The 16,998-nt window shown below is 40.8% G+C and overlaps 1 protein-coding gene across 2 annotated transcripts in view; it reads left to right on the top strand.

The window, feature by feature from the left end:
- The window catches only part of LOC115005560 (rho guanine nucleotide exchange factor 2-like), a 34,037-nt gene that overhangs the window by 16,789 nt on the left and 250 nt on the right, over window positions 1-16,998 (top strand). The window contains exons 5-22 of one of the 2 annotated variants that reach the window (XM_029427432.1): window positions 2,617-2,749; window positions 2,903-3,006; window positions 3,848-3,991; window positions 8,472-8,719; window positions 8,979-9,104; window positions 9,346-9,463; window positions 9,706-9,954; window positions 10,057-10,133; window positions 10,727-10,899; window positions 11,017-11,084; window positions 11,488-11,697; window positions 12,025-12,102; window positions 12,404-12,456; window positions 12,756-12,797; window positions 14,542-14,592; window positions 14,677-14,967; window positions 15,644-15,797; window positions 16,082-16,998. The exon at window positions 16,082-16,998 is cut by the window's right edge and continues 250 nt beyond it. In XM_029427432.1, coding sequence (XP_029283292.1) covers window positions 2,617-2,749; window positions 2,903-3,006; window positions 3,848-3,991; window positions 8,472-8,719; window positions 8,979-9,104; window positions 9,346-9,463; window positions 9,706-9,954; window positions 10,057-10,133; window positions 10,727-10,899; window positions 11,017-11,084; window positions 11,488-11,697; window positions 12,025-12,102; window positions 12,404-12,456; window positions 12,756-12,797; window positions 14,542-14,592; window positions 14,677-14,967; window positions 15,644-15,797; window positions 16,082-16,131 — 2,369 coding nt within the window. In that variant the 3' untranslated portion in view covers window positions 16,132-16,998. Of the gene's footprint in view, window positions 1-2,616; window positions 2,750-2,902; window positions 3,007-3,847; window positions 3,992-8,471; window positions 8,720-8,978; window positions 9,105-9,345; window positions 9,464-9,705; window positions 9,955-10,056; window positions 10,134-10,726; window positions 10,900-11,016; window positions 11,085-11,487; window positions 11,698-12,024; window positions 12,103-12,403; window positions 12,457-12,755; window positions 12,798-14,541; window positions 14,593-14,676; window positions 14,968-15,640; window positions 15,798-16,081 lie in introns of both variants that reach the window. The other variant, XM_029427431.1, reaches the window with a different exon arrangement.

Below are 16,998 nucleotides of genomic sequence, written 5' to 3'. Positions count from 1 at the left end.
CTACATCAGTTTATTTCTTCCTCTCTGTCTCTACATCAATTTATTTCTTCTTCTCTGTCTACATCAGTTTATTTCTTCTTCTCTGTCTCTACATCAGTTTATTTCTTCTTCTCTGTCTCTACATCAATTTATTTCTTCTTCTCTGTCTACATCAGTTTATTTCTTCTTCTCTGTCTCTACATCCGTTTATTTCTTCTTCTCTGTCTCTACATCAATTTATTTCTTCTTCTCTGTCTACATCAGTTTATTTCTTCTTCTCTGTCTCTACATCAGTTTATTTCTTCTTCTCTGTCTCTACATCAATTTATTTCTTCTTCTATGTCTACATCAGTTTATTTCTTCTTCTCTGTCTCTACATCCGTTTATTTCTTCTTCTCTGTCTACATCAATTTATTTCTTCTTCTCTGTCTACATCAGTTTATTTCTTCTTCTCTGTCTCTACATCAGTTTATTTCTTCTTCTCTGTCTACATCAGTTTATTTCTTCTTCTCTGTCTCTTCATCAATTTATTTCTTCTTCTCTGTCTCTACATCAGTTTATTTCTTCTTCTCTGTCTCTTCATCAATTTATTTCTTCTTCTCTGTCTCTTCATCAGTTTATTTCTTCTTCTCTGTCTCTTCATCAGTTTATTTCTTCTTCTCTGTCTCTACATCCGTTTATTTCTTCTTCTCTGTCTACATCAGTTTATTTCTTCTTCTCTGTCTCCACATCAGTTTATTTCTTCTTCTCTGTCTACATCAGTTTATTTCTTCTTCTCTGTCTACATCAGTTTATTTCTTCTTCTCTGTCTCTACATCAATTTATTTCTTCTTCTCTGTCTACATCAGTTTATTTCTTCTTCTCTGTCTCTACATCAGTTTATTTCTTCTTCTCTGTCTCTACATCAGTTTATTTCTTCTTCTATGTCTACATCAGTTTATTTCTTCTTCTCTGTCTACATCAGTTTATTTCTTCTTCTCTGTCTCTACATCAGTTTATTTCTTCTTCTCTGTCTACATCAGTTTATTTCTTCTTCTCTGTCTCTACATCAGTTTATTTCTTCTTCTCTGTCTACATCAGTTTATTTCTTCTTCTCTGTCTCTACATCCGTTTATTTCTTCTTCTCTGTCTCTACATCAGTTTATTTCTTCTTCTCTGTCTACATCAGTTTATTTCTTCTTCTCTGTCTCTTCATCAATTTATTTCTTCTTCTCTGTCTCTACATCAGTTTATTTCTTCTTCTCTGTCTCTTCATCAATTTATTTCTTCTTCTCTGTCTCTTCATCAGTTTATTTCTTCTTCTCTGTCTCTTCATCAGTTTATTTCTTCTTCTCTGTCTCTACATCCGTTTATTTCTTCTTCTCTGTCTACATCAGTTTATTTCTTCTTCTCTGTCTCCACATCAGTTTATTTCTTCTTCTCTGTCTACATCAGTTTATTTCTTCTTCTCTGTCTCTACATCCGTTTATTTCTTCTTCTCTGTCTACATCAGTTTATTTCTTCTTCTCTGTCTACATCAGTTTATTTCTTCTTCTCTGTCTCTACATCAATTTATTTCTTCTTCTCTGTCTACATCAGTTTATTTCTTCTTCTCTGTCTCTACATCAGTTTATTTCTTCTTCTCTGTCTCTACATCAGTTTATTTCTTCTTCTATGTCTACATCAGTTTATTTCTTCTTCTCTGTCTACATCAGTTTATTTCTTCTTCTCTGTCTCTACATCAGTTTATTTCTTCTTCTCTGTCTACATCAGTTTATTTCTTCTTCTCTGTCTCTACATCAGTTTATTTCTTCTTCTCTGTCTACATCAGTTTATTTCTTCTTCTCTGTCTCTACATCCGTTTATTTCTTCTTCTCTGTCTACATCAGTTTATTTCTTCTTCTCTGTCTACATCAGTTTATTTCTTCTTCTCTGTCTACATCAGTTTATTTCTTCTTCTCTGTCTCTACATCCGTTTATTTCTTCTTCTCTGTCTACATCAGTTTATTTCTTCTTCTCTGTCTACATCAGTTTATTTCTTCTTCTCTGTCTCTACATCAATTTATTTCTTCTTCTCTGTCTACATCAGTTTATTTCTTTTTCTCTGTCTCTACATCAGTTTATTTCTTCTTCTCTGTCTCTACATCAATTTATTTCTTCTTCTATGTCTACATCAGTTTATTTCTTCTTCTCTGTCTACATCAGTTTATTTCTTCTTCTCTGTCTCTACATCCGTTTATTTCTTCTTCTCTGTCTCTACATCAGTTTATTTCTTCTTCTCTGTCTCTACATCAGTTTATTTCTTCTTCTCTGTCTCTACATCAATTTATTTCTTCTTCTCTGTCTACATCAGTTTATTTCTTCTTCTCTGTCTCTACATCAGTTTATTTCTTCTTCTCTGTCTCTACATCAATTTATTTCTTCTTCTATGTCTACATCAGTTTATTTCTTCTTCTCTGTCTCTACATCCGTTTATTTCTTCTTCTCTGTCTACATCAATTTATTTCTTCTTCTCTGTCTACATCAGTTTATTTCTTCTTCTCTGTCTCTACATCAGTTTATTTCTTCTTCTCTGTCTACATCAGTTTATTTCTTCTTCTCTGTCGCTACAGTAGTTTTTTCATGACGAGTGTTTTACTTCTTCTTCTCTGTCTCCAGCTCCGATGATGAAGGAGCGTCCCAGTTCGGCCATCTATCCCTCCGACAGTCTCCGTCAGTCCCTTCTCGGCTCCAGACGCGTTCGCTCCGGCCTCTCGCTCGCCAAGAGCGTCTCCACCAATAACATTGCAGGGTGAGCTTGAGGAGCCACCTGATTGGTTGTTGTGTGTTGATCCTTCTGTTACTTTAATTATTTACTGACTGTGGAACGAGTTTATTCAACAAGTTAAGTTCATATATTTATTCTCTCTTACCTGTCTGTCCGTCTCACCTGTCTGTCTCTCAGGATGAGTGAGGACTCTGTGGGTCTCCGGAGGATTCTATCTCAATCCACTGAGTCTTTGAACTTCAGGAGTCGAACTTTGTCCATGGAGTCTCTGACTGACGATGGTCCGTTGTTTTACCATGTATTATTATTATTGTTGTTATTATTGTTTTTATTATTGCTGTTATTGGTATTGTTATTAGTGTTAGTATAATAATAATAATAATAATAATTGTCATTGTTATTATTATTAATAAATTAATATCATTATCATCAGATGAGATGATTTTATCTCATCACAGATTCTGTCTCCGTGATCAGGAGTTTGATGGTTCATTGAATATATATTTTTATAATAATAATAATAATAATACATTTTACTTATAGAGTGCTTATAAAAGGTACTCAAAGACGCTTTACATATAACATTAGAAATGACATTAAGAGGAACAGGACATCAACATCAAAGATACATAGAAGTAACTACACATTAGCAGATCTGAAGAGCTGGGTTTTGATTTGGGATTTGAACATGGTGAGATCGGCACAGTCACGGATGTGTTTGGGGAGTGAGTTCCAGAGGGAGGGGGCGGCGATGGAGAAGGCTCCGTCACCCCAGGTCCAGTGCTTGGTCCTTTGTGGCAGGGACAGGAGGTTGGCGTCGGAGGAACGGAGGGTGCGAGAGGGAGTGTGGTGATGGAGCAGGTCTGTGAGGTAGGAGGGGGCCTGGTTGTGGAGGGCTTTGTAGGTGAGGAGGAGGATTTTAAAATGGATGCGTTGGGGGACTGGGAGCCAGTAGAGGTTCTGCAGGACGGGGTGATGTGGTCGCAGGAGCGGGTGTGGGCGAGGAGACGTGCAGCAGAGTTTTATAAACTCTTTAGAGCAGCAGGCTGAAAACACCTGATTAATTATGTTCAATCAGAAATAAAAAGTATTTTGTGTGTTTTGTTGTTTGTTGTGCTGCAGGTGAGTGGTGGTGGAGCCCCCTGCTGGAGGAGCTGCAGGAGGAGGGCAGCTGTGTTCAGGCCGACAGCTGGAGCCTCGTCGTGGAACCAAAGTTCCTGCAGACGCTTCACAAAGACCTCATCAAGAAACAGGACGTCATCTACGGTAAATAAATATATATAAATATATACTAAATATATACAAAGACCTCATCAAGAAACGGGACGTCATCTACAGTAAATAATATGACTCAAGGACAGTTTCTACAATCAGGCCAACAGGCTTCTCAACCTCCAGATCCACAGACACACCCTCTCACTGTCTGCACTACTACGTATAAATAAATATTATTATTTACACTACTGTATAACCCCCCCTTCTTTTCATGTACATAAGCTATATTGCTTTTGTTATTATTGTTTTAACTTAAATTGTATATAGTACTCTTTTCTTCAAAATATTTAATTTGATTTTTGACAGCTAAGCTGACGTGCCGTCTCGCTCAGACACATTTCATAGTACCGTTGACCCTGTGTTCACTTACATATGACAAATAAAACTTGAAACTTGAAACTAAATATATATAAATATATACTTAATTTATACAAAGACCTCATCAAGAAACAAGACGTCATCTATGGTAAATAAATATATATAAAGATGTACTAAATATATCAAATCAAATCAAATGAAATTTATTTGTATAGCCCAATATCACACATTATACATTTGTCTCAGTGTGCTTTACAGACTGTACAGGTTACGACATCCTCCGTCCTTAGACCCTCTGTCCTTAGACCCTCTGTCCTTAGACCCTCTGTCCTTAGACCCTCGCATCGCACAAGGAAAAACTTCCTAAAAGAAACCCCAAAATTAAAGGGGGAAAAATGGAAGAAACCTCAGGGAGAGCAACTGAGGAGGGATCCCTCTCCCAGGACGGACAGACGTGCAATAGATGTCGTGTGTACAGGATAAACAACATAGTACAAATACAACATTTGACAGAAATTATGTTGTGTTGGAAAAAAAAAATAGAAAGTATGGATGAATCCAGGAAAATGTCAATAAGGCTTCCCGGTGTCCAGCAGGACCAGGTCAGCAGGCGCTGTCACGATTCCTGATCCTGACGTAAACTTTATCAGTGGCAACCTGCCACATGAGAGACAGACACTCCGGGGATGATACCCCGGATGATGAGTTAGTAACATACATTTACATAAATGCATACAGATAGAGAGGGAGAAGAAGGGAGAAGAAGAGAGGGAGGGGAGGAGGGAGGAAGAGAAGGAAGAGAGCAGGGAGGTGTCCCCCGGCAGTCTAAGCCTATAGCAGCATAACTAGGGGCTGATCCAGGGCAAACCTGAGCGAGCCCTAACTATAAGCTTTATCAAAAAGGAAAGTCTTTAGCCTACTCTTAAATGTGGAGAGTGTGTCTGCCTCCCGAACACAAACTGGAAGCTGGTTCCTCTGGAGAGGAGCTTGATAGCTGAAGGCTCTGGCTCCCATTGTACTCTTAGAGACTCTAGGAACCACAAGTAAGCCTGCAGTCTGGGAGCGTAATGCTCTAGTTGGTTTATAACTATGAGATCTTTAAGATATGCTGGAGCCTGACCATTAATTGATTTGTAAGTCAGGAGAAGGATTTTGAATTCTATTCTGTATTTTACCGGGAGCCAGTGCAGTGCAGCTATGATCCCGTTTCCTTGTTCTTGTCAATACACGTGCCGCGGCATTTTGGATCAACTGAAGAGTCTTAAGCGACTTTTTGGGACAACCTGATAACAATGAGTTGCAGTAATCCAGCCTTGAAGTAACAAATGCATGGACTAGTTTTTCTGCATCATTTTGAGACAGGATGTGTCTTATTTTTGCAATGTTACGTAGATGAAAGAAGGCAGTCCTTGAGATTTGTTTTATGTGGGAGTTAAACGACAGATCTTGATCAAAGATGACGCCAAGATTCCTTACAGTGGTGCTGGAGGCCAAGTTAATGCCATCCAGAGCTTCTATGTCATTAGAAAATGCGTTTCGGAGGCGTTTAGGGCCAAGTATAATAACTTCAGTTTTGTCTGTGTTTAACATCAAGAAGTTGCTAGACATCCAAGTTTTTATGTCCTTAAGGCTTGAAGTTTAGCCAATTGATTGGTTTCGTCTGGTTTAATTGATAGATATAATTGGGTATCATCCGCATAACAATGAAAGTTTATAGAGTGGTTCCTTATAATATTGACCAAAGGAAGCATATATAAGGTGAATAGAATCGGTCCAAGTACAGAACCCTGCGGAACTCCAAGACTGACTTTGGCTGTCATGGAGGATTTATCGTTAACAAGTACAAATTGAGATCGCTCAGATAAATAGGACTTGAACCAGCTTAGTGCGGTTCCTTTTATGCCAACACAATGTTCCAGTCTCTGTAGTAGAATGTCCTGATCAACAGTGTGGAAAGCAGTACTGAGGTCTAACAAGACAAGAACAGAGACAAGTCCTTTGTCTGATGCCAATAGAAGGTCATTGGTAACTTTCACCAGTGCCGTCTCTGTGCTATGATGAACTCTAAATCCAGATTGAAAAACCTCAGATAAACTATTATTATGTAAAAAGTCACACAACTGTTTTGCAACTGCTTTCTCAAGGATCTTAGCGAGAAAGGGAAGGTTAGATATCGGCCTATAGTTGGCTAAAACCTCTGGATCAAGACTAGGCTTTTTAAGAAGTGGTTTTATTACAGCTACTTTAAAGGATTGTGGTACGTAGCCAGATAATAGAGACAGGTTGATCATATTTAATAACGAGGCGTTAATTAAGGGTAAAACTTCTTTAAACAGTTTAGTTGGAATCGGGTCTAAAAGACAGCTTGATGGTTAGACGATGAGATTGTTGAAGTTAGTTGGTTAAGGTTGATTGGAGTAAAACAGTCTAGATATATTTCAGGAGTTACAGATGTTTTTAAGGTTCCGGAGGTTGAAGTTAAGTCGTTACTGATTGAGGTCAGGAGGAGATTAATTTAGTCTCTAATAATTATAATGTTATGGTTAAAGAAGCTCATGAAGTCGTCACTACTGAGAGATATAGGAACAGAAGGCTCTGTAGAGCTGTGGCTCTCTGTCAGCCTCAGTGCTGAACAGAAACCTGGGGTTGTTCTTATGTTCTTCTATTAAGGAAGAGTAATAAGCTGCTCTGCATTACGGAGAGCCTTCTTATACGTTTTAAGATGATCTAACCAGACTAAACGAGATTCTTCCAATTTAGTGGAACGCCATTTACTTTCAAGATTTCTCGACTTTTGTTTTAGTTTGCGGATTTGTAAATTAAGCCATGGAGCTTTCTTTTTCTGTTTTATGATCTTCTTCTTTAGAGGAGCGACAGAGTCGAGTGTTATTCGCAGTGAGGCTGCAGCGCTATCAACAAGATAATTAATTTGTGAGGGACTAAAGTTAGCATTGGAGTCCTCCGTTATATTGATATTGAGTCCTGGTATTGAATTAAGTGCTGATGGAATCACTTCCTTAAATTTAGTCACAGCACTTTCAGATAAACATCGAGCGTAGGATATTTTGCCTACTGGCTTGTAGTCCAGTAACAGGACTTCAAAAGTTATTAAAAAATGGTCTGATAAAAGAGGATTATGTGGACACACTAATAAACTATTATATATATATATATATATATATATATTTATATATACATACAAGACCTCACCATCAACATTGGCACCTGTTGTTTCCCCGACTCGGACTGCAAGGAGTCCCCTCCTGTAGACACACTCTGTACAACATCAGGAGGACACGTCCCCTCCTGTAGACACACTCTGTACAACATCAGGACACGTCCCCTCCTGTAGACACACTCTGTACAACATCAAGAGGACACGTCCCCTCCTGTAGACACACTCTGTACAACATCAGGAGGACACGTCCCCTGCCTACATGTGCCCTCCACCCAATACAGCTCACCCAGAATGCAGCAGCCCGACTGGTCTTCAATCTACCCAAGTTCTCCCACACTACACCGCTTCTCTGCTCCCTTCACTGGCTACCAGTGGCGGCCCGAATCTGCTTCAAGACTCTGGTGCTCGTCCACCATGCTGTGAATGGATCTGCACATTCCTACATCCAGGCCATGGTCGAACCAGACACCCCAGCGCGTTCACTTCGCTCTGCGTCGACCAATCGGCTCGCTGCTCCCTCACTACGAGTGGGACCCAGATTTCCCTCAAACAAAGCCGCCTGTTTGCTATCCTGCTCCAACATGGTGGAACGACCTCCCCATTGATGTGAGGACAGCAGACAGTCTTCACATCTTCTGCAGACTGAACACTCTCCTGTTTCCACTGCACCTTGACGAATGAAAAAAAAAAAAAAACAGTTCTTATATTGGTTTGGCTTATTTGTAGCTAATGGTTGAATTCATATTCTATTGTTTCTGTATGTTGCACTTTGTTTGGCTTATTTGAAGTTATTGTTCTGCACTTAAAGGATTGTACCTATTTGAAGTTAATGTACTTACAAGATTCTTGCTGTTCGGAGTTGTATCCTCATGATTGTTTGCACTTTTTGTACGTCGCTTAGGACAAAAGCGTCAGCTAAATGAACTGTAATGTAATTTAATGTAATATGTATATAAACCTGCTTGTGTCTCTCAGAGTTGATCCAGACCGAGTTCCACCACGTGCGGACGCTGCGGATCATGGAGGGAGTGTACCGGCGGGGGATGTTGGAGGAGGTGATGCTGGAGGCGGCCGTGGTTCACACCATCTTCCCCTGTCTGGACCAGCTGCTGGAGTGGCACTCCAACTTCCTGTCGGAGCTCCTGAACCGCAGGAAGGAGGGACTGATGGAGGGCAGCGCCAACTTCACCGTCCGCAGCATCGGAGACCTGCTGCTCCGACAGGTACGGGTTATAAACTGGTTATAAACAGGATATAAACATGTTATAAACTGGTTATAAACAGGTAATTCACAGGTTAATTAAAGTTAAGAGTTTAAAGAGCAGCTTCAGATATTTTTCTTCATTGTGAGACTTTTTGTTGATCTGTTGTTAAAAAGAACAAAGAAGCTTAAAATATATTAACCAGCTCTGTCTGCTGTGTGCGTGTGCGTGTGCGTGTGCGTGTGCGTGTGCGTGTGTGTGTGTGTGTGTGTGTGTGTAGTTTTCAGGTCAGTGTGCAGACGACATGAAAAAACTTTACTCTGAGTTCTGCAGTCGACACCCGAAAGCTGTGAAACTCTACAAAGAAGTTTTAACTCGAGACCGAAGACTGCAGCAGTTTATCAGGGTGAGAACCAGAACCAGGATCTGAACCTTAACCAGAACCAGGATCTGAACCTGAACCAGGATCAGAACCTGAATCTGAACCAGGATCTGAATCTGAACCAGAACCAGTCCGGATAGATCCTGGTTTATCCAAAATGTTCCAATATCTAGACTGGGGTTTGTTCCAGTATAAACACAGTTTTAATGAGAAATGATCTGGTTTGAACTGGTATTTTTGTCTCTCTCCATCCCATAATAATCAGCGTGCCTGTCGTGGTCCTCTGCTGCGTCGTCATGGCGTCCAAGAGTGCATCCTTCTGGTGACACAGCGAATCACAAAGTACCCCGTCCTCATCCAACGAATCCTCGACAACACCAAAGGTACGCGCAATCTCTGACCTTTAATAACCTCTGACCTTTAATAACCCCTGACCTTTAATAACCCCTGACCTTTAATAACCCCTGACCTTTAATAACCTCTGACCTTTAATAACCCCTGACCTTTAGTAACCCCTGACATTTAGTAACCCCTGACCTTTAGTAACTCCTGACATTTAGTAACCTGTCACCTTTAATAAACTCTGACCTTAATAAACCCTGACCTCTTGTGTGACCTCCTTCAGGCAGTGAAGAGGAAGCACAGGCCTTGAGCCGGGCTCTGCTCCTCCTGAAGGGTCTGATCAGCTCGGTGGACCAGGAAGTGCTGGAGCTGGACCGGACCAGGAGGCTACAGGAGATCCAGGCTCGTCTGGACCCGCGGGCCCAGGCAGAGGTCCGGGGGGGAGGAGTTTTCAGAGGAGGAGAACTGCTTAGGAGGAGGCTTCTTCATGATGGGGCGCTCCTCTGGAAGGTCCAGGCTTCCAGGATGAAAGGTAGAGGAGCTGGTGCTGTTCACCTGTTTACCTTTTTACCTGTTCACCTGTTCACCTGTTTACCTGTGCACCTGTTCACCTGTTCTGTATGTTTATCTCCAGATGTGCAGGTCCTGCTGATGTCGGACATCTTGGTTTTCCTTCAGGAAAAGGATCAGAAGTTCACTTTCGCGTCACTGGTGAGTCACAGCTGCACCTCCTCATACACCTCCTCCTGTGCAGGAGTAGAAATTCCTCAGTATTTGAGGGGCTACCGTCAGAGTTGAAACAGTCTCTCTCACTACTGAGTCAGTATGCAGCTCCCAGGTCAGGCCTCAGTGATGTGCACTCAGAGGTAATGAAACTGTCCACCTTCTCCACCAAGGGCCCTGCTTCTTCCCAAAGTCCACTATCAGCTCCTTTGTCTTGCAGACATTCAGGAGAAAGTTATTGCTCTGTCCTAATCCTGCCTCCTCCTCCTGAGTCATCTGACTGTCAGAACCGACCATGGCCTCGCCGAACTCTGCAGTCTGTCTGACCTCCTGATACCTGTCTGCTGCTTCAGGTGGCCTCTGGGCCAATCAACCTGAATCTAGTGACTTTAAGGTGCCATGTCAGGCACTGATGATCTTCTGGTCTAACCTCAGAAAAGGGTTTGATCATGAGCCACTCAGACGCCAGGTCCCCAGCCTTCTCACCTTTCTGTTCATCTGTTATCCTGACTTTGTACCTGTCTCTCTCTCTCTCTCTCTCTCTCTCTCTCTCTCTCTCTCTGTACACCTGTCTCTCTCAGGACAAGTCTCCGGTAGTCTCTCTGAATAACTTGATTGTCAGAGACATAGCTAATCAGGAGCGAGGGATGTACCTGATCAGTGCCTCCACCCCTCCAGAGATGTACGAACTGCACGCTTCATCCAAAGAAGGCCGAAAAACCTGGATGAGCCGCATCCAACAGGCCGCTTTAAGGTGAGTACTGCGGTAGTACCATGACTTTCTGTGTTAGTTCCATGAAGTACTGCGGTAGTACCATGAAGTACTGCGGTAGTACCATGAAGTCAACAGTCTTGTGTGTTTTGTCCTCAGCTGTCCGTCCAGAGACGAGTTTCCTCTCATCGAGACTGAAGACAAAGCTTTACTGCGCAGACTCAGAGGTACTTCACCTCTTCTTCCTGCACTTCCTCTTCCTCCTTCTTTACCCTTCTTCCTCCTCCTCCTCCTCCCCCTGCACCTCCTCTTCCTCCTCCTGCACCTCCACTTCCTCTTTCTTTACCCCTCTCCCTCCTCCCCCTGCACCTCCTCCTCCTGCACCTCCTAATCCCCCTACACCTCATCTTCCTGCACCTCCTCTTCCTCCTGCACCTCCTCCTACTCCTGCATCGCCTTTTCCTCCTGCACCTCCTCTTCCTCCTTCTTTACCCCTCTTCCACCTCCTAAACCTCCTCTTCCTCCTCCTTCTGCACCTCCTCCTCCTCCTCCTCTCCTCCTCCTCGTGCCTTATCTTCGTCTCATCTTATAGATTTCACTTATAATTATTATATCTCTCCTCCCCCCCAGCTGACATCCAGCAGAAGGACAGGGAGGTGCTGGAGCTGCTGCAGGAGCGAGTCACTCTGTTTTCTGACCTGGTGGAGGCGACAGGAAGAGAAGGAGGAGAGGAGGAAGGAGGTGTGGAGCTCAGCAGCTCCTCCTGCAGGAACTTGTTCAGAGCCGACTCATCTGTTGCTCCTCAGGCCGAGACGCTCCTCACCTCCTCCATCGCTGAAGGTTCGTCTCCTGCTTTTACTCGGGCCCACCTTCCATTATAAATACACAATCCATCAAAATGAGCTTTTAATCTTCCATATCAAAAGCTGGTTTGATTCTCCCAGTATATGTGATTTTGATGATGAAATGTTATGGACAGTTTATGTCAGGCCATAAAACCAAAAACCTGTTGATCTGTTATTTTTCCTGAAGGCGAACACAGTATAGCCATCAGTGCTGGGAAAAGTTTAAATCCAAATTTGAATCGTGGATTTGGAGAATCGTGACGAAGTTTAGTTTTAAATTGATCAGTTTTAGACTGAATGTCTGTGTTTTCTCTGTTTTTAGTGGACAAACTGTCTGAACTGCTGCTGAACTCAAACCTCCAGAAATCGTCTCTCAGCAACGGCAGCCAGGAGCTCAGCAGTGAGTCGCACAACCTCAAGTTTCAGTGTTTTGTCTGTAAAATGTTTGAAAAAGTCGTTATTTAGGTGACATGTTTTAACCTCTTGTTTTGTTCAACCAAGGGTCCAAAAATATTTAGCTTACCGTGAAATAAAACAGAAAAGTATCACATTTCTTAAAAATGACTGAAACAATTATTCAATTCAGTTTCAGAAGAAAAGTTGTCAAAATCATGAGGGAAACTGGAAAGATTCTTCTTTTCTGATTTTTGTAACCACAGAAATCAGATAGCAACATATTGACCTGTCTGTCTCTCTCTCAGACGGTGACTCTGGTTCTCTGAACGGTTCTTTTGAGTTGAGCATCTCTTCGAAGGTAAATAATATATAATATTATATATATATATATATATATATATATATATATATATATATAATATGTTAGTGTTTATTCTGTAAAACTCTTCTCAGCGAGGCGTGAAACCAGTGAGTATAAAAACGTGTATAAAGTGTGAAAGAGGGATGAGACAGTAAAGTTGTGATCTGGAAGAAGATGATTTTATTTTCTGGTTTTCACAGAAATAAACGTGAGGTTTTCTGTAATCTTTTCATTATCATCTGAAAATGCTCTTCTTAAAAAGAGTTTGTTTTCCATCTTTTGTTTTTCTCTTTTAGGACAGAAACGGTAACCAGCTGCAGGAACGAACCCTAAACCAGGTAATGAACACTTACTGCTTTCTCTCTAAATGTAACACTAATAATGCCAATAACAATAATAACCATTATAATAACAACTATAAAATATGACCAATAATAATACTAACAATAAAAACAACTCTAAGAATATGACTAATAATGATTGTCGTAGCAGTGGGCGCGGCAACCTGCAAGACAAGAGACACAAAAACATGAGTGAGAAACATGCACATTATTACACATTACAAATTACACATTAGTCTCGGTGTGCTTTACAGACTGTACAGCATACGACACCCTCTGTCCTCAAACCCTCGCAGCACAAAAGGAAACACTCCCCAAAAGAAACCTCATAATTAAAGGGGGAAATATTATAATCCTCAGAGAGAGACTGAGGAGGATCCCTCTCCCAGGACGGACAGACTGTGATGGATGTGTGTGTACAGAACAAACAACATAGTAAAAATACAACATGATGTGCTCAAACATAAAAATGATGGATCCAGGATAATGTCAAAAAAGCTTCCCAGTGCCTCCAAAAACAAATATTAACTTTAGCGTCAGGCAGGACCAGAGCAGCAGGCGCAGCCACGGCTCATGATCCAGACGTAAACTTTAATAGAGACAACCTGCCACATGAGAGACACAGAAAATCTGAGGAGGAGTTCGTAACATTTAAGGGACATGAATACATACAGAGAGCAGTGTTTCCCCTAGGTTTACTGCATTGGAGGGGCGCTCACCGTCGACGGGGGGGATTGCGTGCGTGTGCGTGGCGCGGTTTCTATTTAGTTCTCCCCTCTCCTTTCTTCCGCTCTGCATGTGTGTGCGCACGTGTGTGTGTGTGTGTGTGTCAGCTGCGAAGCCCCACCCTTTGCAAAATGGAGCGAAGGAGAGAATGTGAAAGCGCAAAGTAGACAGTACAAACTGAAACGTGCACATAAATTAGATCAATAGCAGAAGTGTTTAGTTTATTTAATAAAAGAGACCTGTCAATGTGAAAAGTGAGTCAGCGCTAACTATAAGCTTTATCAGAGAGGAAAGTCTTTAGCCTGCTCTTAAATGTGGAGAGGGTGTCTGCCTCCTGAATACAAACTGGAAGCTGGTTCCACTGGAGAGGAGCTTGATAGCTGTAGGCTCTGGCTCCAAGTGTACTTTTAGAGACTCTAGGAACCACAAGGAACACTGCATTCTGGGAACACAGTGCTCTAGTTGGGTTATAAGGTACTATGTCATTGTAGAATGCGTTTCCGAGGCACTTGGGGCAAGTACAAAGGTTTTGTCTGTTTAACATCAAAAGGTTGCAGGACATCCAAGTGTTTATGTCCTTAAGGCTTAAAGTTTAGCCAATTGAGTGGTTCCTTATATATTGCCCAAAGGAAGCAAATATAAGGTGAATAGAATCGGTCCAAGTACAGAACCTTGTGGCACTCCATGACTGACTTTGGCTGTCATGGAGGATTCATCTTTAACACGTACAAACCGAGATGCGCTTCCTTTTATGTATATAAAAGATAGAGAGGATATGAGTGTATACAGATAGACAGGACATGAGGACATGAGGGGAGAGCAGGGAGGTGTCCCCCGGCAGTCTAAATCTAGGCAATCTAGGCAAATCAGGCAAGCCTGAGCCAGCACCTAAAGTATAGGCTTTATCAAAGAAAAACGTCTTAAGCAGATTTGTTGCTGTAACAGACAACACAATTCAATTTAATTTCAGTTGAACTTGGCCAGTTTCATTAACAGCTATCCGTTCTCTCCACAGGAAGTCCGTCAGCGACTTGTCAGTCTGAGCACGCAGCTCCACGCTCTGCAGGTCGGAACCTATTATTATATATATTACTATTATTATCATGAGAAATACCCTCCTGTATAAAAAGTGACACGTCTGTCCCTCCAGGCTGCTGTGATTCGTCAGGATTCCATCCTGGAGCTGTCAATTACAACAGGCCTCGCCCCCTCTCCGACCACAGGCCCGGCCCCCAACCCTCGCCTCACCCGGTCGATGTCGCGGGACACTGGGCTAGACGCTGGCGGGGAGGCGGTTCTGCTGCGGCGGCAGGTGGAGTTGCTGCAGGAGGAGGTGACACGGCTGCGTCTGAGGGGGGAGGAGCCAACCAGAGAAGGGACGGGGTCAGCCTGCAAGAGGAGAAGCAATGGAGACATCAGTGATGTCATGAAGGGAGAACAGGTGGGTCAGTTGTGTCACATATACATGCACAGTATATATACTGTATATATATATATATATATATATATATATATATATATATATATATACAGTATATATATATATATAAACAGTATATATACAGTATATATACTGTATATATATATATATATATACTGTATATATACTGTATATATATATATACAGTATATATACTGTATATATATATATATACTGTATATATATATATATATACAGTATATATACTGTATATATATATATATATATACTGTGTATATATATATATATATATACAGTATATATACTGTATATATATATATATATATATACACAGTAAATATATATATATATATATACACAGTACATATATTGTATATATATATACAGTATATGTACTGTGTATGCATAAATATATATACATACACAGTACATACATACAGTATATGTATATATATCTATATATGCATATATGTATATATCAAATCAAATCAAATCGAATTTATTTATACAGCCCAATATCACAAATGACATATTTGTCTCAGTGGGATTTACAGACTGTACAGGTTACGACACCCAGGAGATGAGCCACCGGGTATCAAAGTGTCTGACTGTCGTTAATAAACTAACCGTAAAGAGAAAAAAGTAAAATAAGCTAAACTCATGTGTGTGTCAGCAGGTGAGCAGGAGGCGTGGCAGCAGGGAATTGGAGCCCCGCCCCCTCGCACCATTGGCCAGCCAGGATCCAGTCGACCAATTAGACGGCGTCCAGGAAGGAAACAAGGAGGAAGAGGAAGTGACGAGAATCTCTCCTCGCTCTGACAGCCCCAGAGGTTAGTTCTCCTTCAATAACTGTTATTATTAGTATTACAATTATTAGGATTTTGATTCTTATTATTAATATTATTGTTATTAAATTATTGCTATTATAATTATTGTTACTATTCTTATTATTACTATAACTATTATTGTTGTTATTATTATTATTACCAATACTATAACTATTATAATTAATTATTATTATTATTACAATAATAAAATGATTAGTATTTTTATTATTATTGTTGTTATATGTTTCATGAAATAATTACTGACTGTCACTATGGTAACCTGTCAGACTTGCAGGACATCCCAGAGGAGAGCGAATGTGGAGCTGAGCCCAGTTAACGCCTGAGAGACTTTTATTCTGAAAGTTTTCTGAATGTTTCTGTGAGAAACAGGAAGTGTAACCATGTGACCATGTCAACTGGAGCCCCGCCCACACATGCTTGGGGGGGCAAGGTTTAAATAGACACCACACTACATTACCCAGAATGCCTTTGGATGTCAACAGGTCCAGTGTTCAGATAATGAAGTGCTACAAACACAAACCGTGTAAACTGTATTTATATTAAAAGTAGTTTAACGTTAGAAACATCATGTAGGATTTTACATTTCTGTCATTGTCGAACCAAAAATATTTTTTACATTTAGGAATGTTTGGCAGCAAGTGAGAATTTATAAGTTTACAGAAATCTTTCCAGAATTAAACAATAAAATGACGGGTGAATTCACAGAAGACTGCGTAGCTAATGCTAATAAAACAAATATAAAACACCTCAAAGACTTAATGCAGCTGACAAGCTAATAACGCCTCACTGCTCCTGTGAGATTCACACGTATTTAAAAGAACATGCAGACATTTCATCACCCGACAGTTTAAAGGTTCACTGCTAAGAGGGGGGGTTAAAGAAACAGGAAGCTATCACTGAAACATGAGCTCCTGTCTAATAGCATGTTAGCATGTTAGCGTGGCTGTATAACCTGATCTGATATCACGGATCAGTTTCAGGATGTTTTTATTGATCCGGTGTATTATATTAGAGATTAAAAACATGATCGCTGTTTATTCTCATGAAGTTATTATGATGAAAATATTTAATGTCCATGTGAAGGAATACAACAGTTAAAGATCACATGATACATAAAAATGTACAAGATGAAGTCATTATAAAATAATAAATGAAAGGTGAAACCTGAGAAAACAATGATTTA

The sequence above is a fragment of the Cottoperca gobio genome, unplaced genomic scaffold, assembly GCF_900634415.1.
Source record: "Cottoperca gobio unplaced genomic scaffold, fCotGob3.1 fCotGob3_31arrow_ctg1, whole genome shotgun sequence".
Lineage (NCBI taxonomy): Eukaryota > Metazoa > Chordata > Actinopteri > Perciformes > Bovichtidae > Cottoperca > Cottoperca gobio.
Note: the sequence above shows the minus strand (reverse complement) of the source record. Positions and strands in the feature narration are given on the sequence as shown.